Source organism: Anabas testudineus, chromosome 17 (genome assembly GCF_900324465.2).
Source record: "Anabas testudineus chromosome 17, fAnaTes1.2, whole genome shotgun sequence".
Taxonomy (NCBI): Eukaryota; Metazoa; Chordata; class Actinopteri; order Anabantiformes; family Anabantidae; genus Anabas; species Anabas testudineus.
Window position 1 is genome coordinate 8,721,438 of NC_046626.1, and position 21,104 is coordinate 8,742,541.

The window sequence follows — 21,104 nt, forward strand, 5'->3', positions numbered from 1 at the left end:
TTTGCTTTTTTATGTTGTAATTGTGTGTCTCTAATTGTAATTTAGTCTATAATTTTAATTTTTTATCTATTTTTCAATATCCTGACAACTTTCTCTCTGTTTATAAGATCCAACTTCAGATCACTGCTTCTCTTCGGTGATAAAGTTTTACTCTGTTTTCAATATGCTGTCGTTATTTTGGAGACTTCCTTAGGGCTTAATATGGCTTATTTGTGTAGCTGCCTCTGCAGATTTGATTTAAACACTCTGAAGGTTATATTTGTTTGCGTGTCATATTTGCATTGTTTTGTCCGCCCCCCTGTAAATTTGAGTTACAATGGCAGCTACACAAGTGAGTCATGTTAAGATAAATAATAATTAGCTGCATGTGACAGCTTTAATACAAGGCCTGACAATCAACATTTGAGCTTTTCAGCAACATAGAGACACTCCCAGACAAAGAGGCCAGTTAGTCGCTGTCTGAACTGTCGATGAAGTCATAAAATGTATAAAGCCTTAGAGAACATACGGCAAACCTGATGAAGCAACATAAAAAAAATCTCACAAGGGTGAGAAAATTGATACGCTGATATGTGTAAATGATCACAGGCAGCTTAACTTCATAAAACCTTTTATAGTTTTAATTAAATTGTCAAGAAAAGACTTGTTATTTACAGTTCTGGTGAACTGGTAAACGCATGTTTCATTGATCTTACCTTTTGCCCTTCACACTAGTGTGAAATTAAACACACAAACAAACACACAAACAGGCCTTTGCTCGACTCACTTGTGGGATTTCTTCCAGTCGGCCCCGCTGGGTCCGGCCCCACAGTCGTAGGCCTGGATGATAAAGGTGTACTCTTTCTGGCTCTCACAGTCCACAGCGCTACTGGCCTTAAGGACTCCTTCCCCTGACGTGCGGTTCAACACCACTGCCTCGAAAGGAGCATCCTGACCATAGATTTTAAAGGCACAAATCTCCCCTGTAAAGACAAGGAAAGAGAGTCTTAAATGAGGTGCTGTTATGCTTTTTAAAACCTACACTGATAACGTAGAGTTTCAGGAATTCATCTGAAAAAAAGCACAATTTGTGAGAATGTGACATCGTAATTTTTTCAGCTGTTGGTGGTGTCAACAAAAAATGAAGGCAGTTATTTCACTCTACTAAAAACACCGATGTTCTTTATTAAGTCGGGGGCAAATTAAAACTAAGAAAGACAAACAACAACAGCGTGAAGATATCAGGCAGAAGAAGCGAGATAAACATCAAGTGAAAATTAAAAGAGCAAACAACACTGATTTTCTTTTTTAATATATTTTCAGGATGAAAAGCAGTTTGTTTATCAGTAGGATGTCATGCATAAGATAATCTTTACCCCAGAGAGAATGAGAAATTAACCACGTGGGTACTAAAGAAGAAAAGGCAGAAAAGACAAAAAACATCAGGGACATAATCTGCTCCCCAATAGAGAGCGGAAATGTTGCTCAGCATGTGGCTCATGAGGACTGAAGACTCTGGGTGCTTAATATGAAGACAGCAGGCACAACTATCACACTCGTAATGGGAGATAAAGTCTGAGATAGCACTTAATTTCAGGTGGACACAGTGTGAACTAGTTGTGAAAGTGTATGAAACAGTGAAAACATTGCTCCAAATGTATTTTCGCGTCCTTTTTTCATGACACCGTCGGTAAAATCTTCTAATTTCTCTTTGTTTCTTTCTTCCTTTTATCCCCTCCCTGTCATTTCTGCAAACCCAGCAGCAGCGACCAAACAGCCTCAGATAGTTGAGAATAAATCAAACTGTGGGTAATGAAGTAAAAACTAACAATAGACACTGACAACATTTACTTTACAGCACAGCTATCACTTCAAATTTCACTCTCGTTTCTGGATACAGTCATCTTTGTTTGCATGAGCAGCTCACAGTATGCAGCTCCTTGGGTGTAGTTAAGATAAAAATAGTTTCGGATGTGTGTCAAACTGTGCCAGCTCGACAAAAGATGAAATCTGTTATGTCCACAGTGTGTTTGACCATACATACTGAGTGTGCTGTGTTTTCCTAGAGTGTGTGTTTCTGTGTGTAGATCTGGTTGTGGGTCTTGAGTCATCCGCAGAGTTCATCCTCTACACAAGTGTTCATTTCAGGGATTTGGTAAATCTCCATGCAGAGGGAACAAAAGGCTTCAGCGCTCTGACCCTGTGCTGGCCGATAACTCTCAGAACATAGTGGGACACAACGGAAACAAAAAGCTACCTAGCTATGGGACTTCTGCTTGCATTCTCAAACCCACTGACAAATACAAAGTTCCCTCTTAGCACTGGCATCCTCCCTCCTTGTCTTTACATCCTACTGTGTTTCCACTTGTTTTCTCTCTCTGACTTCTTCTTAACCACATTCCACTTTCCAAATCCCCTTTTTTGGTCAAATCATGATGCTGCTAAACACAGTGGGCTTCAAGGTTTGATCCTCCACCAATTTTCAAGACGCCTGGCTCTCATATAGGCCTTTTTGAGGTGTTATCAAAATGAAAAGGCCCCCAGTATGGGAGTGGGATTGCAATGTGTATCGAAAAATAATAATAAACACAGTGGGTGGTATGGAAGAAGGGCGATAAGCACAGCCTAGATCCTGCCACACATACACATTCAAAAACACAAACTGAGAAAATATGGCTTTAGATGGAACTAAAGACAGGGGAGTCTGGTCTGAAAATACTTGTGACTATAATATACTGCTACAGACTGTATGCGTAAACCTTGACCCAGTGGGTGGAGCAGGTTAAGGTACTTCCACTTAACAGTTTGAGGTTGGATGCAAATCCATTTTCCACTTCATCTGTTGTGGCAAATGCATTTTTCTGGATTATACTTTACAAGAAAATGTAACAGAGTCGCGGAGGGGAGGAAAGCTCGAGGGGCCAATAGAAAAGCAGCGAGAGAGAGATGAGGAGAAATGTGATGTGCCTATGTATATGTAAATGGTTATGACAGAGATTTGATTCATACTGTGTCAGCAAACGTGTACTTTACACACACACGCACTTTCTTCCCAGCCACTTAGTTTACTCCTCGGCAGTGTAATTTCACATCCATGGTGTATGGATGAAATGAAGTTTAATCTCTTAGCCCATACGTCATGAGGGAATGAGTTCACTTTTCAAAGTAAATATCAAAATGCACAGATTTCTGCTTAGGGGAGTTGGCCTGTTGCCATGGCGCACTGAGAGCAAACTTAAAGTGTCAGCAAAAAATGGTTCGATAATAACAATCATCTACAATAGATGGCCCTCCACAGAAAGCTTGAGCGGCATAAATGGCATCGACAGAAAATGTCAAGCTGTCAGAGAACATGTATTTCATGGGATGTTAAATTGCTAATATAATGGAAAAGGACAAGATGGAATGAGTTAATGAGAAAACGATGCTCCACAAACTAACAAGTTGCCACAGGAAGCCAAAACAAATTTGTCTATTCCTACCATAAATAAGACAAGTTGACAGAGCATTTAATTAATATATGCATATATATACAGTATATATATATTAAAGTTCTTTTCTCTATTTGTCGAATTCAACAATTGCTTACACTTAGTTTTGACTGTGATTTGAAGGGTTCAAAAATGGTTGCATGTTAATTGAATGTTTCAAACAAGGATTTAACCTCAAAGTATAGTACATAAGTTGAAGGTTGGAGAAAGCTGATATTTATAGAAATGCATACTCGGTTTACTTGGCATTAATAAATAATGCTCATGAACAGATGGAGAATAAATGAATAACCCTAATTTATAAAGCAAATACATCTCAGTGTGTACATGAACGAAGGGGCCAGCCGCAGTACCTACTCAGATACTGGAGTTGTTTAATATAAAACTTTCCTGCGCTTCCCTTGTTTTATTGTATGTTTAATAAAAAAAGTAATTAAACAAGCTCGTGTTAGTAGTGGTATCTCCTGTAAGTTTCATGAAAACAAACAATACATTTTTATTATTATTATTATTTACACTATAATGCTGTGATAAGTCAAAACCCTAAAACTGTGTCATGTGATCCTTAATTCATTTACTGTGATGAACATGTGGACAGAAGACGAATAATGTAATATAAGTTAGAGTAGGAATCTGCAGCAGCAGCATACTGGTCAAGATGTGGATCGCATACTGTGAAGATAAACAAACCCACAAAACCATTACAAACAATTATAATGATATGACTTTCTGTCTTCTCCTCAGTTTTTAAATAACTCCACCACCACCCCCTGTCAAGAAGACAACAAAAGTGTGTAAAACAGACCAGCTACTTAAGCCACTTGGGTTAAAGGAGAGGGTACAATTGTTTATCATCAGCATGAAAATGAAAGAATATTGTCAATGCTGTCCATAATGTGACCCACGGGTAACATAAGTGGAAAAGAAATTAGGGCCAGAAATGAAGCCTTGAATTTATATTTGGAGTGACAAGCTAATACTTAACAATTAGTGCCCTACAAGGGGAGCAATCACTCTTCCTTAGATTTCACTAGTTAACAATGACATGTGTCGCCTTGCATCATAATGCTTAAGAGGATTCTGTGGCCTGTGCTGTTCTGTAATGGCTAAATGTAATGAGTGACATTAAAAGCACTGAAAGCCTCATGTGAACCCACTTCCTCAGTCAAGCCTCAACATAGAAACAGAAAATTCAATCATGTTAATTCCTCGTCTTAATCAAATACTGTTGTGACTCCATCTGCTGTATTTGTGCAAGTTCGTCTGTCTCTGCATAGAGCATTAGACACAAAAGCTTCAGTATCAAGATTTGACTCTGCATGTGTGTGTATGCACGCGCGTGTGTGTGTGTGTGTGTGTGTCGGGGAGCTGTAAGAGCTTGATTAAAGTGAGTATCTAAGCATGTAGAGTACCAGGTGGTTTTAAGCCTTGATTCCTTCTCTCTCCTGACTTCAGTACTGAGCATATACTCCTCTTTTAGTTAATGACTAGATTACACTTCACCCCACTAACCCACGACTACATGCTCACTCTGTGAGATATACACACACACAAGCACACACTGACTAAGCAAATAAGAGTATGTATTTGATGTGTCCTGCTATAGAGCTTCAATGTGCAATGCCTCCAGCTGTCTGGGTAGAAGGGAACATTAGACTGGAGAGCTAACCATTTAGTCTGACTGAATATGTTTTCATTGTCATCCCACTCTCAGATTGCACTTTCATGGTCAATACGCTTGAGCTTGTTGTTCCATCTGTACTGAGTTACCAGTTTTATTAGGTACACCTGACTAGCTTAGACAATCGAATACATTCATACAGGAGACAGATGAAAAAGACCTCGCTGTATAATGCAGCCCAATACCACAACACGTGTCTCAAGAAACCTTGGAATTGAGTTAACATTTTTCAGACAGTGTTAAATTGAACTTTTTAAGCTTCACAGAGGTAGGGGTTATTATATAGGACTGCATTAGATTGTATATTTGAACCTAATTAACCCAGTGTATATTGAGTATTCATGATATCCTCCATGTAGGTGACAAGTCAGTATAGTTCTTCGTGTTCTGCTGTAAGATGAGGCTAATTGTTTTTTAACTAAAAAGCAAGTTATTTCCCTCAGTGTGTAAAACAAAAAGCGCATATAGATCGATATTTACTCTACTGAGATATTAACAGAAACAGAAAAAACAGAAAAAAACAAACATTAAAAACTAAACATTTGCATTGTTGCATTGCATGTTTTTCTAAAAGATTCTAACATTATTTGCATATGAGTCACAAACAGTGAGAGTTCATTATTTATATCAGGTCCAGGTATTGTATGTTTTGGCAAATGTTTTGGAGCTGTCGTAATAGCGTACAGTTTATACAGACGTTTATATATTTATAGTAGAATGATTTTGTTTCTATATTAGAAATAATTACATTAGATAAACATTAGTAAAAGAGCTCCTTCTTGTCTAGTTTTGCCCAAAGTGCGGCGGTAGGGGAGGATTCAAAGAAGAAATACTACAGCACAGGGGTAATTAGGGTTAATGGCCTTCCACTAAGCCCTTCTCTTGTTGTCTTTAATAGGATTTTGTTTGTACACTCACTAGGTTTTTGATGAGGAACAGTGTGGACACCGAGTGGAAAACAGTTACCTGGAAGATAAGTTGTCAAATGTCAGCGGCTACGCTACAGATTTGACACTGCCTGACTTATGGCTTAATAAATATACGCCTGCTTTGCACTACAGACACAGACAATTGGACTACGCTGCAAGAAGTAAAGTTGAATCGTGAGAATTACATGACATTTAAGTAAATCTCTATTGTTTCACTAAAATAAAAATAATCAATTTGATCTGTTCCCTTCTGCATGCGAATATACTGCAGTCAGCCACTCTTTAAATAATATCAAATACATACAGCATAGATTGAAAGCACCAATTTACACATAGACACCCACATGTACGCAGAAATAAATCAAGAATGGCCTACAGGCAGCCACCACATAATTTAGAGTTATCAAAATTGAGCCATAACAGGAAATAATTCCTAAAATGTCTTCTATTTCCCCACCTCTCTCCCCTCCAGAAGAAACTGCAATGAAAAGTCTCACTGTAACGACATAACAATCTCCATCAATTTCTGTAGAGCCTGTTTGGCAATCGGAAGTGTAATAAACAGCATAGTATTCACACAACATGCTCTGTGGGTATGGGTGTGAGCATTTGTTGCCCGTTGCAGCCACAGTTGTTTCCCTGTCAGTTAAAGAGAGTCATGCAGGCGCAATTCATCTGAGTCTCGCTGGGCTACTTCAGATAGCCAGCGACTTCGTAATTTCATTTGGTAGATTGCTGCACCAACCACTTGACCTCAGGCTGACAAATCAACAGCTCACATAGACAGACACACATGTACACATGCAAACACAGACACACAAACACACACACACATACACCTTCAGGTTATCTATTTACCCATGAATACAGATGCCCTGGACAACGCGATGTAGGAGTGGAGAATATTCATTATCGCAGACAATTCACATTCATTTTGCTGGGGGCTTTGGTGGTCTGCAATGCAATTAGTGTTAATTGCAGCCTCTGAAGTTGTGGGATTGGGATTCATCAGATGAACTGTGACTGTCAGTGTTGCCTGTTAATTTAACTGCGTGGAAATGTGGCTGTGTGATTTAAATGCTGAAGAGGAGAGAAGCATTTTAGTGGAAGTGAAGAAGTCAATATGAAGTGGAGCATTAGCCACTGAAGTCAGACACAACAACAAGACGTTTGAGTTCCGCCTTTTAGAGACGAGTATAAGTGCAGAGACATACAGGGAAATAACTGACTTTAAGCAAGGTGCCTACCAACACATTTCTCCAGATTTCTCCAAAAGATGTAAAGAGGGAAAGATAAATAACACAGGAAGTTGTTTATAAAGTTAGTTCGAGAAATTGTGCAAATACGTGTGTGTGTCTGTGTGTGAGTATTGGAGACTTGGACAACAAAAGAAGTCCTGACTTTTTCAGTTCAGTGACTCACAGTATTAAAAAAAATAAATCTGAGCCAGGACATAACGATAAGGAAAGAAAACACCCCAAAAGAGAGAGTGGATTAAGACATGAATGAGAGGAGAAGCTGCAGGGGAGATAGAAAAGAGGAGGACGATAAGGAGAAATGATCTAGAGAGACAGCTAAATTGTGTGAGATCACTAATACAGGTATAAATAGCACTATCAACTTCTCAGTGTGCTTCCCCTCCTCCTCCTCCACCTTCACTCCTCACCTTCTCCTCCCCATGTTTCTTCTCCTTTGTCTGCAGCAGATTTCACAGCGGTAAGCAATTATTTAGCCCTTAACATCGGCACAGCTCAACCTTGCCCTCTTCTACCCCTGGCACGCCTCACCCATCATGTTCCTACCATCTTTCTCACCTTCCTCCCCCTCTCTGTTCCTCAGTCAACTGCTGTTCACTGACAGTTTAGGGCTTTGTGAGGGTCACCAGTTGACAGTTAAATGGCTTCCTAAACAAGAGGATTTTTACAGTTTGGAGTTAGTTGTGTGCAGCTGCTCTCTCACAATATAACAGTGTCTGAATAAATAAAAATATACACATAAATCCACAGGAAGGAGAAAGTGTGGCAGGCTAAGAGCTGCTGACCTCGGTCACACTAATGTGAACTAATCTGATCTGAGGTAAAAGAGCAAAATGTACACTAAGATAAAAATTCAAAGATGTGAGGAAGAAATACTAGTAGAAAATTAAATCATGTGCATGTCTTCAGAAACTGAGAATACAATGCTTCAGCATGCTACACATAAACGACATTGAAAGAGGCTAACAAAGTAAACTAATCTGAAACCTTCAGAGGTGGTAAAATGAACATACTTGTTCTCAAGTAAATCATTTTCAGACAACAGTATAGGTCTATGGTACAGGCAAATATTTAAAATCAGGTTAGGGATTGACTTGGTGAAGAGTAGCAGTAGTCTGTATATGCATGGTTTGATAATGTGAGAGAGATTTAATATACGGATTATTCCTATCTTTTGCCGTAGATGAACCATTCACTTGTCTCTGTGCATTGTCGTACATGTTTAGTTCACCTCTGTGGTGTTGTGCCGAACAGTAGACACATCTTAGTGTAGTGTGTTAGCATGCTAATATTTACTAATTAGTATTACACATTAACACACAACACAAATTACAATAAAGCTGTCAGGAATATCAGTGGTTTTACACACTTAAGATGGCTCTATACTGTAGGCATCACCAAACAATGGATTATTCTGAGGTGATAACACAGCAAAGCAGGCCCAAATCATGATGTTTCTTCCACCATACTTCACAGTTGGGAGGATGTTTTCATGATGCTATGCAGTGACCTTTTACCTTTGATTCAGTGATCTGTGTTCTTTCCAAATAGCTAAATTTTAGTTTAGTTTAGTTGCCAATACTGCTGTGGAGAGTCAATGTTCTTTTTCTAATTTTTTTAACAAGACTCCAGGTATTGTAGCACCTGACTCCAGTTAGCTTGTTTGTGGTCATTAAGGGTACTTTTTCCAATAGGGTTCCTATTGTTGTTCTCAATAAACACATGAAAGATTACATTTTTGTGTTTTCTGTGTTATTATTTTAGGCATATTATATTTGTTACTCTTACTCTATACTCTTGACTTACATGAAGATCAGATAAAGTGTTACGACCAGTTAATGTAGAAAACCATGAAATTCCTAAAGGTTCACATACTTTTTCTTGCCACTGTAAAATGTCAGAAAAAAGCTTTGTCCCTCATTGAAAATGAGAGAACTTTGACCCAGTCAAATTGCTTTCCTAGCCAACCTTTTCATGCTTAATGTCATGTATTCATTATCTTTTTAACCAAATCACACTTCCCCTAAGTGATACTCATGTCATGGTGTTTCTATTCATTTCCTACATTTTCAATATCCTTCAGCTGGACTGCACGGCTCTGAGATAATCATGGGCTGCCAGGTACAGCAGAGTGTCTCCACGAGCCTCTGAGCTGTAAATGTCACACTGACTCCGACCATGACCTCTGTCAGCTCAGAAGCTCACTGAGATGAGAAGGACATGGCCCACTGGTTTATAGGAGACACACAGAGACTCACATTTTTAATCTCATGCACATGCTTCACTACACTTAGAGCAAGAAAAAGTATGTGAACCTTTTGGAATTTCATGGTTGTCTGCATTAATTTATCATAAAATGTGATCTTCATCTAAAAGCTTAACAACTATAATGTGGCAGAAGTAATAACACAAACAAATTCTGATGGTTCATGTTTTTATTGAGAACAACCATAAAAACTTCACAGTGCGAGTGGAAAAAGTCTGTGAACCCTTGGAATAATGACCTCAAAAAAGCTAACTGGAGTCACCTAAAAAGGTTTGGTCCACAGCTACAGGAAGTGCCTATTTGAGGTTACTGTTGCCAAAGGGGCAGGGGGAGTCAACCAGTAAATTAATTCCAAGGGTTCACGTACTTTTTCCACTGTCACTATAAGGTTTTTATAGTTGTTCTCAACAAAGACATATTTGCTAGTACTCTGAAATTACAGAACGTTCACATACCTTTTCTTGCCACATGCCTTTTTTTTTTTAAGTTAAAGTTTTTTTAATTTAAAGTGTCCTTATGGCTCCCTGATGAATGCTGGGTGTGCGTTTCAAGTTACTTTGACTTAGCAATGCAAACAAATGCTACAGGTTTCTATAATAGAAATAAAGAACAAATATCACTTCTATTTCTTGTGTGAGGTTGGTCGGTTGCAGAAATCCAAAAAAATCGCACGCTACAAAAAAAAAGTTACGGCTAGTATGCACAATGCACACAAATGTAAATCACCTTTAAATCAAGTCTAATATGCTAACAGGCAGACAAATTAACCAGTTAACCACAATATAAAGTCCCATGTGTGACACAGCATTGCCAATGGCAGTAAAACTCCAGTACAGGCACAAAGCGAAACGCCTTCATGTAAATACTACATCATCTTACCAGCTCTTTATTGCTAATGCTTTGGCAAAAAGTCATCTTTCTTGCCACCTGCTGTGTTGAGCTTACTAGATATTTGAAATTCACTTCATACCCATCTTCTGGGGGGCTGTTGAGACTTGCTGCCGGGAACATTACAAAGAATGTGTGGAAATCGGCTGAAAGCTACACAGAAAAGCGGACCGGTTGTGCCATTTCTCAGTGGGGTGGTGACTACAAGCAACCCTTTAACTTTATAGGAGTCATATTTTTTTGGTATTAAAAATATAATTTAATGCAGCTCAAAAATGATTGTGGTGTTTTCAGATGTCAGTAGTGCTGTTATGCAGCTATGTAGTTTAACAACAAACTAAATCTGTAAACAGGCAGTGCCATGTGAAACTTAATAGAAATAAATGGATCTATCTCTCGCCCAGCCCTCTGTTTTTATTTTAATTTCTTATTACCCTGAGCTTGAGAACTGCCATTTCCCCATTATATAGATGTGTAACAATAGCATTTAGTTAAAGCAAAGGCAACATCAATAATATCTGACAGGTGGAGTTCAGCAACCCCAGGAGGCCTTTTGCATGCTAATGTACACTTACAATTACATAACAAACCGTCAGTCAGGTGTGCCAGCGAGGTTGGGGTGAGACCACATGCAGAATTCATCAGGAAAGTAAATTCATAAAAACATCTTGTGAGAAGGTAATGAGCAGTGCAGTTTTGATATGCGGCGGAGGTTAAGATAACCTAATCTGTCGTCTTTCATTGATCTCTGCTTGCTACTTATGTTTGTCATAACAGACGGCAGGCAATAGCTCATGCATGCGTCGCTGTCATGTTTGATCATTTGTCAGTTTTTTCATCTGAGTTAAATGTTAAGGTGTCTTATTTTCTGTTTAGGGCGAACAGCTCAATTTATTTGTACAAATGTGATACAGTGAATCACAATGTGAAACTGGAAAAAAGTAGGCCCTCTGAGTGCATGCCGACAGATTTCAGTCCTGTACATACAGCACTGTATGTAGCCAGTTACAAAAAGCCAAATGTAGATCCTCGATCCCAGTGACTCACTGGTCAGGTTAGTACTGCTTTCATGAATTTTGCTTCACCACTACAGAACATGTCACCACACATTACAGGATGGCACACCCAAATGGACTGTGAGTTGACAAAACCCTCACCTCGTAGTGACAGCCCCACTTGCGATGTGTTAAATGACACAAAAAGGTCAATGAAAGGTCTTAGAAGGGCAGGAGCGGGTTGATATTAGACTGTCTTCATCTGTCCCGCTATGGGAGAAAGGGGATGATAGATAAGGGAATTTTCCTTATTCCCTTGGACTCTATCTTTTTCACTTTGCCTTTATTCTCACTTAGTCTTTGGACAATTAGCAGAGACAAAGACATACTCAGGGGTGTAACAATAGATAAAAACATGTGAAAGAATACTAATAACATTACTGCAGTGCTGGAGAGCTAAAGGCTTCACATATATAGTCAGTTTGGACACACCTCATCATTCAGTGTTTTTTCTTTGTTGCTGCTTTTTCTCATTAGTTTGCATTCTCTCATCCTGCTTTTTCCAACAGTCTTAATCAAGTTTTCACATACTCTGACCACTTACTGGCTACTTGTCCTTCACTCTGCAATTCACTACACCCCAAACCATATTAGCTGGGTTTAATTTGGGTGGTTATAGAGACCAGATCATGATGCATCACTCTGCTTCTTGGTCAAACAGGCCTTACATAGCTTGGAGGTGTGTTTTGGGAAAAACAAATGATGGTGTGGTAAATTCCTGCTGGTGAAGTGTCTCTTGAGTTCTGGATAAATTGCCAGCACAGTACCAACACACCTACCCCATGTTTCATGATGGTACCATATATACAGATGCTGCACTATCAATTCAACTTCTCTATGTCTTCTCAACAAAGACATGATGCTAAGACACACATATCTCAAACTCGGACTCATCAGAGCAAAGTACAGATTTCCACTGGTTTCGTGTGCTTTTATTTTGTTTCCTGGCTCAAGCAATTCGCTTCTTATTATCGGTGTCCCTCAGTAGTGGTTTCCTCAGAGCAAATCGAACACAAAGACGTGATTCACACAGGCTTCTCCAAACAGTTGATGTCGAGATGTGTCAGCTACTTGAACTCTGGGAAGCTCTGATGTGGGCTCTAATCGGAGGTGCAGTTAATTGGCGATTTCTGAGGCTGGAAACTCTAATGAATCTATACATGGTCTTTTTTCTACTCATGACAGTAATATAGTATAGTACTGTTTGATTGTTTTGCAACTGCACTTCAAGAACTTTAGAATTTGTGGAAATGTACCAGACTGACTGACCCTCATGTCTTAAAGTAATGATAAAATGTTGTTGCTCTTTACATAGTTGACCAGTTACTGTCATACTTACTACTGTAGCGGGGAATTAGCCCATTTGCTGTATAAACAACACTGCCTTAATTTTTTAAGAAGGAAAGGAAAATCCACCAATTAACCTTTGACAAAACACACTCGTCAAGTGAATCTTCCCAGCAAACAGAGGCTATGTTGAAGAATGTAGAAAACTAGACTTATTTAACTTTTTTTGTTTTGTTTTTCTACATAATGCCAAGCGTGTTATTACACAGTGTTCATTGATCTAAAATGTACAAAACAGAAACTGGTGCTGTAGCCTACAGTAGACCTTGAACACATTAGCAGAGAACAAACTTGTTAGTTGTTTATAGGCTATGAATCTTTTTTTTTAATCATTCGCGTGACTAAAGTGAACTAAATCCTTATTTACATATACATTCACTATAGTTATTAAATCAAGTAAGTTAAGTAATAACACAAACCATTCTGCTCACAGTTAGACCATGGCAAATTTGTTTTTTATGTCTTTTTATATGTTTGTGGCTCTGTTATGTTAATGGAGGCCTACAATGGCACTGGATCTATTCTTGTTTCCAGTTGGGTTATGAAATGTTGCCACGAAATGGCACTTTAATGTTTTATTATTTTTGTATGATAATTTGATGGCATATGTACTGTACATATATACTTACTCTTCATTTTTCTCATTTATCTAATCTTTAATTTCCTTCAAACCACCTCTGAGGGACTTCTCAAACTAATTTAGTGACATTGTAACAGCACTTTAAAAATACTTCGCAGACATCTCCTTCATACAGTATATCTGAATTGGGAATGACTCTTCTGCCTGGGAAGAAAACTGGGTCATCTGCAGCTTGTGCAGAGGCAGGAGAGTGGTTCTAAGTATATGTTAGCAAGATCTCTGACTTAGTTTTGCTCAGCACTTGACTGATGGCCCTCACTGCCCTCATCCATTACTCTGTCACTCGTTTGAAATTGCCTTTCAAATGTTCTGGCACTTCTGGAAAAGTGAGCGCTCCTCCTTTTTGTCCGAATAGCTGAAAGAAGGCACTGTGGCAGGTGCAGGCACACAAAAATCTTATTACACTTGCACAGCTGTCACATCCCATGGGACCACTTCAGAGGTGATCTGGCCCTGCACTGTGATCGAAATGACAGAATGTGAGCAAACGCACTGAGCAAAGAAGTTAAGAAGAAAAGTGGAAAAAAAAAGTATACCCAGAAAAAAATACTTAACTGACAATCTCAGAGAGAAATCTGAACGCAAGGCAAGGTCTCATTATACTCTTTTTGACTGCATGTCAGAAATGTCGCTAAGATGACACATGTGCTGTAAGTAGATTCTGAGAAATGAATGTTATTCTTTGTTGCAGCTTTGAATCCATCCATGTGTCCACTAAATACAGAATGCCTAATACTGTTTTGAAGTCCATGTGTAAACTTGAACTTACAGCACAATGCATCAAGGACAGTCTCTCATCCTCCATTCTGTCCCCAAGTATGGACCCAGTGACATGACAGCTCATTCCCCGGGACTATTAATGACAGCACTCCTCCTTTCTTGCATTGGCTATCATTTATCACCCACAGCTAGGCCAGCCATCACTCCTTCACTAAATTGCAACCTGCTGCATGAGACATAAAATAGGGTAATGGGTTGAAAATTAGCCAATTACAATCATTACACTGCCATAATTGACCCTGGAGACCCATGTCCAGTAGCGCACACTATGCCTTAACATTATGTGTATGTGTGTGTTTGTGTGTGTTTGAGGCACTTAATTAGAAATAGATTGGATCGTGGGGATGAAATCTAATTTATTGAACAGCACCATTCCAACAGTTGACTGGCAGTAAACATACAGCAGGTTGGAGAGGTGAATAGCTGAGATGCTTTTAGCAAACACTAAAATATTGAAAAACAATGTCAGGGAAAATTATGTTATGGGAGGGGAGATATTAATTGTATCCATACATTGAAATTTTAAGAGAGAAAAAGATTTTTAAAGACTGCAAATATATAAATGGCCCATTATTTCTCACGGTGGTCAGTAGATGTTTACATTAGAGAAACAAAATGTCTCATATGAATAAGCCTCATATGGATAGTTTGACATTTTGGGAAATGTCATGAATTCTTGTCTTCACATTGAGGTTGTCAGACAAGCATCAAAGTTTCCAGGAAAAAACTGTGTTTGGACACTAACCGAGCCATAAAACTTCCCCTTGTAAAGATTTTTTTTTTCACTTCAATGTTTGTCTACATTAAACAAATAAGATAATGTTGCAATTAATTTAATTATAGTGGTAATGGTACGTAGGGTTTTTTACATTCAGCCAGAGCCAGGCAAGCTTTTTTTCTCTGTTCACCGTCTTTATGCTCACCTAACAGACTACAGCTTCATACAGCTTCATGCGTAGCGGACAGATGAAATCGATATGAAATATTACAAAACACCTGCCAATCACTGCTGAACCTGTTGATCGTGTTTTTGGGGTCTTAGCTGCCAGTACTGATGAAATATACCTTTTTCACTGTAAGTTCAAATTATCATGGCTCCAAATCGGGGTTGGAGGCAGATAAACAACAATAAGGTAAAGCAACTTCTCAGAGGCTTCACTAAATAAGAGCTGGAAGCAGCGAGATGATCAACAGAGGATGTGGAAATATTCAGTCTTAGAAGTCACCTGAAAATGTTTCTGCAAATTTTTTGCAGCACTTTATGAAGATATAAATTGTGATAAAACCTTTCTCTCTTGTCCTTTCTAATCCTCATTTGACCTCTCTCTGTGTGAGTCTCTCTCACCACCACAGATTTTAATCTTAAGGACCTCCCGGCTGAAGCGTCATTGAATGAAAAGACAGTTTGTCTTATTAACCTTGACAGGAAACAGTAAGACATCCATCAGATTTAAACAACATTTTTTAAATCTGGTCTGTGATTCAGTGTTTAAAGCATAGTTCATTTTTATATGTAATAGAAATGCCTGTTACATAAAGAGAGAGACAGACAGAAATATATATATAACCATATAAAATGACTCAAATTGCAATAGTTTCATTCATAGTTTCAAAATTCAAATTTGCCTAAATACTAAAATACACAGACTGTTTGAAAAAGAGATTGAGCAAAAGCTGACAGATTTCAACTAAGGCCGATCCCTACAAAGTGAATTTATCCATGCTTATTATTTCTTAGCCATATTTCGTACAGGGTGTATAAAATGTTCTTTATAACTAAAAGGTTTCTCAGAAAAACAGCTATTAACATTTCCTATCAATGTCAGGAAGTGCTGTCCTCCTGTTTACCTTTTGTAATTTGGATGACAATGATGAGAGAGGAGAGGAGAGGAGGTGGAAAGGGTAGAATAGAGACTAAGGTTACAGATCCAAAAGGATGTGACAACGGTTATAGCAAAACAAAGGTCTGAGAAGGTGACAATAAAAAAGAGACAGAGTGGAGTTAGGAAGTTGAAGCAGTTGTAGATGAAGCAAGATAAAGTCTGAGCGACTCTGATGTCATACACAGGTCCGAAAGTCAGATTATCCTATTTTATGCTCACATGAACAAGGCAAATGGAGCGAGGCAGATATGCAAATTGCTGTCTAATTGGCCTGTCAGGATACTGAAGCCCTGTCAAACCACTGTCAGAGAGACAGAGAGCAAGCGCGAGAGAAACACGAAGAATTACTGGATTAGTTTCAGATGCCATTCACTGCACATTTCATTAAGTGATTCCAGCCCACATTAGGACCATGGGTCAGTGCTCTGTCCTTAAGGAGCAGGTTCTTTCAGCCATCACTTCATGAAAAGAGAAGCAGCACTTCTCATCACTGCTTTACCTTGCACCTCCTGTCTGTCTCCTGCAACTGAAAACTAAGGTAAACAGCCAGCAAAGAAGTTTTCCTGTGACTGTTTCTCTGCTGCATATGGCAGCCTGTTCTCATCCCACAGCGTCAAATAATGATGCTTCCCACTGCAATGCTACAACTTTTTCAAGCCCGATGCTACTGGTGTCTGTATCAAACAAACAGGGAGTTCCATTGACTCCAATGTAAATGTACTCGCTGCAGTGGAAATATTAGATACTTTGAGCTTTGGTGTTCCCACGGGACAGGCGAGTCCTGACACAGATTTTCTGCACAAATAATATATTCGTTGGGAGGACCCATAATTTAACAAACATTGCTAGATTGAGGAAGCAGAGCTATTTTTTTCACACATTATATGGTACATTATTTATATAGTTCAGTTCATATATGCAATAGTAGTTTTGCCCGAGAAGCTCTCCATTCATGCACAGCACGTACAATGTTTAACACAATGATAGTGGATAACAGTGGTGGATTCATCACAGGGTTTTTGGTTATTTTTTAGTAGTCCTTGATTGCAGGTAGGACAAAAAGGTAGACAAAAATACATTTTGAGGTTTTAAATTTGGCTGCTTCTTTTTATGTTTTGGCCAAAATTGTGGCAACAACTTGACTGACATAATGCATTAATAAATTATTCTATATGGCTGTTTATTATATTGTACTGTTGCATGTACTGTTATATGTTGTATATACAGTGTCATATGCATGCATCATAGTTCATTTATTCTGTTCCTGATTCACTAACTGCCTTGTCTTTTGAGACCCGACCATACTCACTTGCCCTGCTGTAACACCGGCCTTCTCACCTTCTGATTTCCCTATGGCCACCTGTTCCATCCATCCTCCCTTTATCTTTACCGCTTACCCCGTCACTAGTCTATTGCAGAGACAGACAACCATTCACGATCGCATTCACAGCTGGGGGCAATTTTGAGTCACCAGTTAACCTGCATGTCTTTGAATTGTGGGAGAAAACCAGAGTACCCAGAGCCCACACGGGGGGAGGAGAACAGGCGGGCAGGTTTGAAGTCAGCACCTTCTTGCTGTGAGGCAGGATTGCAACCACTGCATCACTGGGCACCATCATAAATGAATATACAGTTCTATACTATAAATATTGCACTTGAACCATAACAGATTATTTACATGCATTTAAGTAACCATCTCACAAATGGCTTTCACCAGTAACTGATTGCTGAACTGTCATGTAAATGAGGAGGGATTAGAGAGGCTTTATTTCCAGAGGTAGATTTATGATGGATAATGCCATTTTCTTCTGTCATGGCATGTAACTGGCTTTTTACAAGGTGTAAGACAAAAGACTGCAGACATGAGAAATTGCAGTGCGGAGCAGCTGGATGCTGAAAGGAGAGATCATTACAAAAATGTCTGCCTGAAGTCCAACTAGAACTGAAACTAACAGAGGGTAGCCTGTAAAAGACCAAATAAGTTTGTTTCCACCACTGAACATTTGTCAAATCCAAACAGTTTGCAATTTAAAAAGGAGCTTGACTCTCTCTGCCTACCTGTCTTTCTCTCAGTGTGCTGTTAGAGAGAGAAAAATGCAGCGAAAAAGTAGTTCCCTAAAATTATACAGTAAAATCTGTAAGCCATGCTTCCAAAATAAGTCTGCAGTTAAGGAGAAATCTCATTACTGATCTGCTGCATGTATACTTAGATTTACAGTAATCACGTTACTACAGTGCACGTAAATACATTTCCCGAATATACATAATTTAATTTATCTGAGTAACCAGGTTACATAAGTGCCTGTTAACGCACTCAATGTCTATCATTCTAGCCCTGGCAGAGCTTTCTTTCCTTTTTCACATTCATCTGTTTGCCTGACAGTTTTTGCCTGCTGGTTTTTCTACCTCCTGCATGTTTTTGTGATTTGCCTGCTCCCTTGTGCTTGTTTGCCTGGTGTTCCTTCCTGCCTGTTACTGGCCACTACCAGTCCACTGTCTTTGTCTAAGCCCTTACCTGCTGTTGGCTGCATCCCGTTTGTTTTAACTGTTTGTTGGTGTAGTAAAGTATCTCTGACCCATGATACAGACACAAACTCACACACACACACACACACACACACACACAGCCTTAGCTCATTACTAGTGGGTGCACACAAAAAAGAGAGAGCAATTGAGAAACTGAACAACATCACATCATCAAAAGATGAGAGATGTATCCAGAGCAGAATAGAAATTGGGGCTAATGGGGTAATAAGGGAGGGGACTGAGTTCTCTGGAAAATCAGAGGCCAAGAGGTTGTTTGATGCTGTGACCAACTTGACGTGAATGATGACAGAGTTCTAGTGGAGTATTACTGGAAACATTATTACTCTGGTAAACTTATATAGATCCGATTATTCACCTCAACAGTGGAAAGTCAAGATGATTCACATCACAATAACAAGTTAGGCTCTTCCTTGCAACAGCAGCTAAAGACAAACTTGTCAATGCCCACCTGAATTAGGCCATTTCATCAGATGAATATAATATAATATAATATAATATAAGAACTTCCACTGGTGTGGATGTTTGCACATGAGCGATGAGATGGGTTGGACCAGGACGCAGCTAGCTTGCTCGGCCTGTGTGGCGACCACTGGGCAGGCTGAGCCGAGGCAAGCCGGGCAGTGGCCACCATGATGAGGGAACAAATGGACAGGATTGAGCTGGCCATCTTACTGTTTAGATGCTAAGCAAATAATCTCCAGCAGCTCCTGCAGTAGTTGACCCATCGCTGGAAAGCGGGATGGATGCCAGTTAAGTGCTGGACCTCACTGGCTCCTTAGCAGAGGGAGGATGGAGTGTTTGGGAGGAGCTGGCAGAGGAGGCGGATGCATCCGAGTCTCGGTCCGGCACTAGAGAAAGCTGGACCCAGGCACCAACTTGGAGGAGACCAGGCCAAGTGAGAGAGGAGTGGAGGAGGCTGCAGCAGGGGGGTCATCCCTCAGCTGCCAGCTATCTTCCCCGCACATGGTGAAAAATTGCCGGCACTGCTCCAAGAACAGCCGTCTGCAGAAGTAGCAGGAGACCTTGGATGTCAACGCAAGGCCAGCATCCAGTCGCATGCAACCCACACAGCAGGGGTGAAGGTTGTCCCTGAAGATTAATCCTGAGCCACACTCAGGGCAAAAGTGGGTTTTGCTTTTGTTGCTCCCAGATCAATTTTGAAGTCTTGACAAAGGCTATCTTTCAGTGCTGGCTCAAGGAAAGAAAGGGAAGATCCTGCTCGGACGTGACAAAGACCACTCTTTGGACACTTTAAAGAGGCCATCCCAGGTGGGCGTTGACAATATTTTCTTCAGTGGCTGGTGCAAGGAGAGATAAGACCCGTAGACGGCCCAGGGGGCTGCACACCATTAAAACAGAACCTAATAATGCGTAAAAATCGAAATAACAAGACAATTAAGGTCACACACTGTTTCTGTCTTAACAAGTAAAGTGAATAGGCAGGAATAAAACCTTAACTAACAGCGCACACACTCACACAATAATATGTGTGTGATAACTGCTAAGTGCTTAAAATTAATAATGAGGGATAATAAAGGATTCAGGTTTGATAAGCAGATACAGAACTGGATTCAGATTATATAAAGTGCTATTGAACTATGTGTGAAAACACAAACATTTAATAAACTTAGTTGCTGCATATGTTTCTAGGAGATATTCTCCCTAAAAGTGGGACTTCACAGATTTTTCATTTGTATCTATTGGTTCGTTTTGGGGAGTACGTGTATACAGTATGAATGGGATCTGCTTCTTTGTGTTAGAAGATCTGGGCATCTAGCTAAAAACATCTTGGTAGACCTGCTCCTTTAAAGTTTTTTATTCCAGCTAAAAGTAGAGAGATGTGTTAATCTAGGGAAGACATAGGTAGGTACGTTACATGCCATTTAATTAATGTACATATACTCCTCTAGGTAGGACCGTAAAGCAAGTTAAAAGTCGGTGAATCTGCATTTTAATGATTAAAGTCTCTCTTTTATAACTACAGCTATAGTCAATATAGTAACTATAACTATAGTCAATTTTGTCACCATCACGCATAAAAAGTTGAATGAATATCAGGATGTTAATCCATTAGAGTCTAATAGAACAAAAATCACTGATGAACAATTTCCTCCTTTAATTTGTATTCTGTTCTGAGGTAAATCTGTTATGCTGTACTTTGACATTTCATTTTAAGAAATTCAATAATTTCATAAAAGTGACATTTTCAAGGTACAATTTTCCAGATTAGAATATATTTTAATGACAGAGGAGTTGAAAAAAGAGCAACAGAGAGAAAATGAGGGAGAGGAAAAACCAGGTGGGGAATGAGGGGGACAAAAAAATGTATCTGTCCTGCTGGGAGCAAACACAGAGAGATGGG

At 39.3% G+C, this 21,104-nt stretch overlaps 1 protein-coding gene across 1 annotated transcript in view; it reads right to left on the reverse strand.

Moving 5' to 3' along the window:
- clstn2 (calsyntenin 2) overlaps positions 1–21,104 on the reverse strand; it is a 112,545-nt gene that overhangs the window by 34,927 nt on the left and 56,514 nt on the right. The window contains exon 3 of the mRNA XM_026373798.1: positions 767–962. Within this exon, the coding sequence (XP_026229583.1) occupies positions 767–962 (196 nt within the window). The remainder of the gene's footprint in view (positions 1–766; positions 963–21,104) is intronic.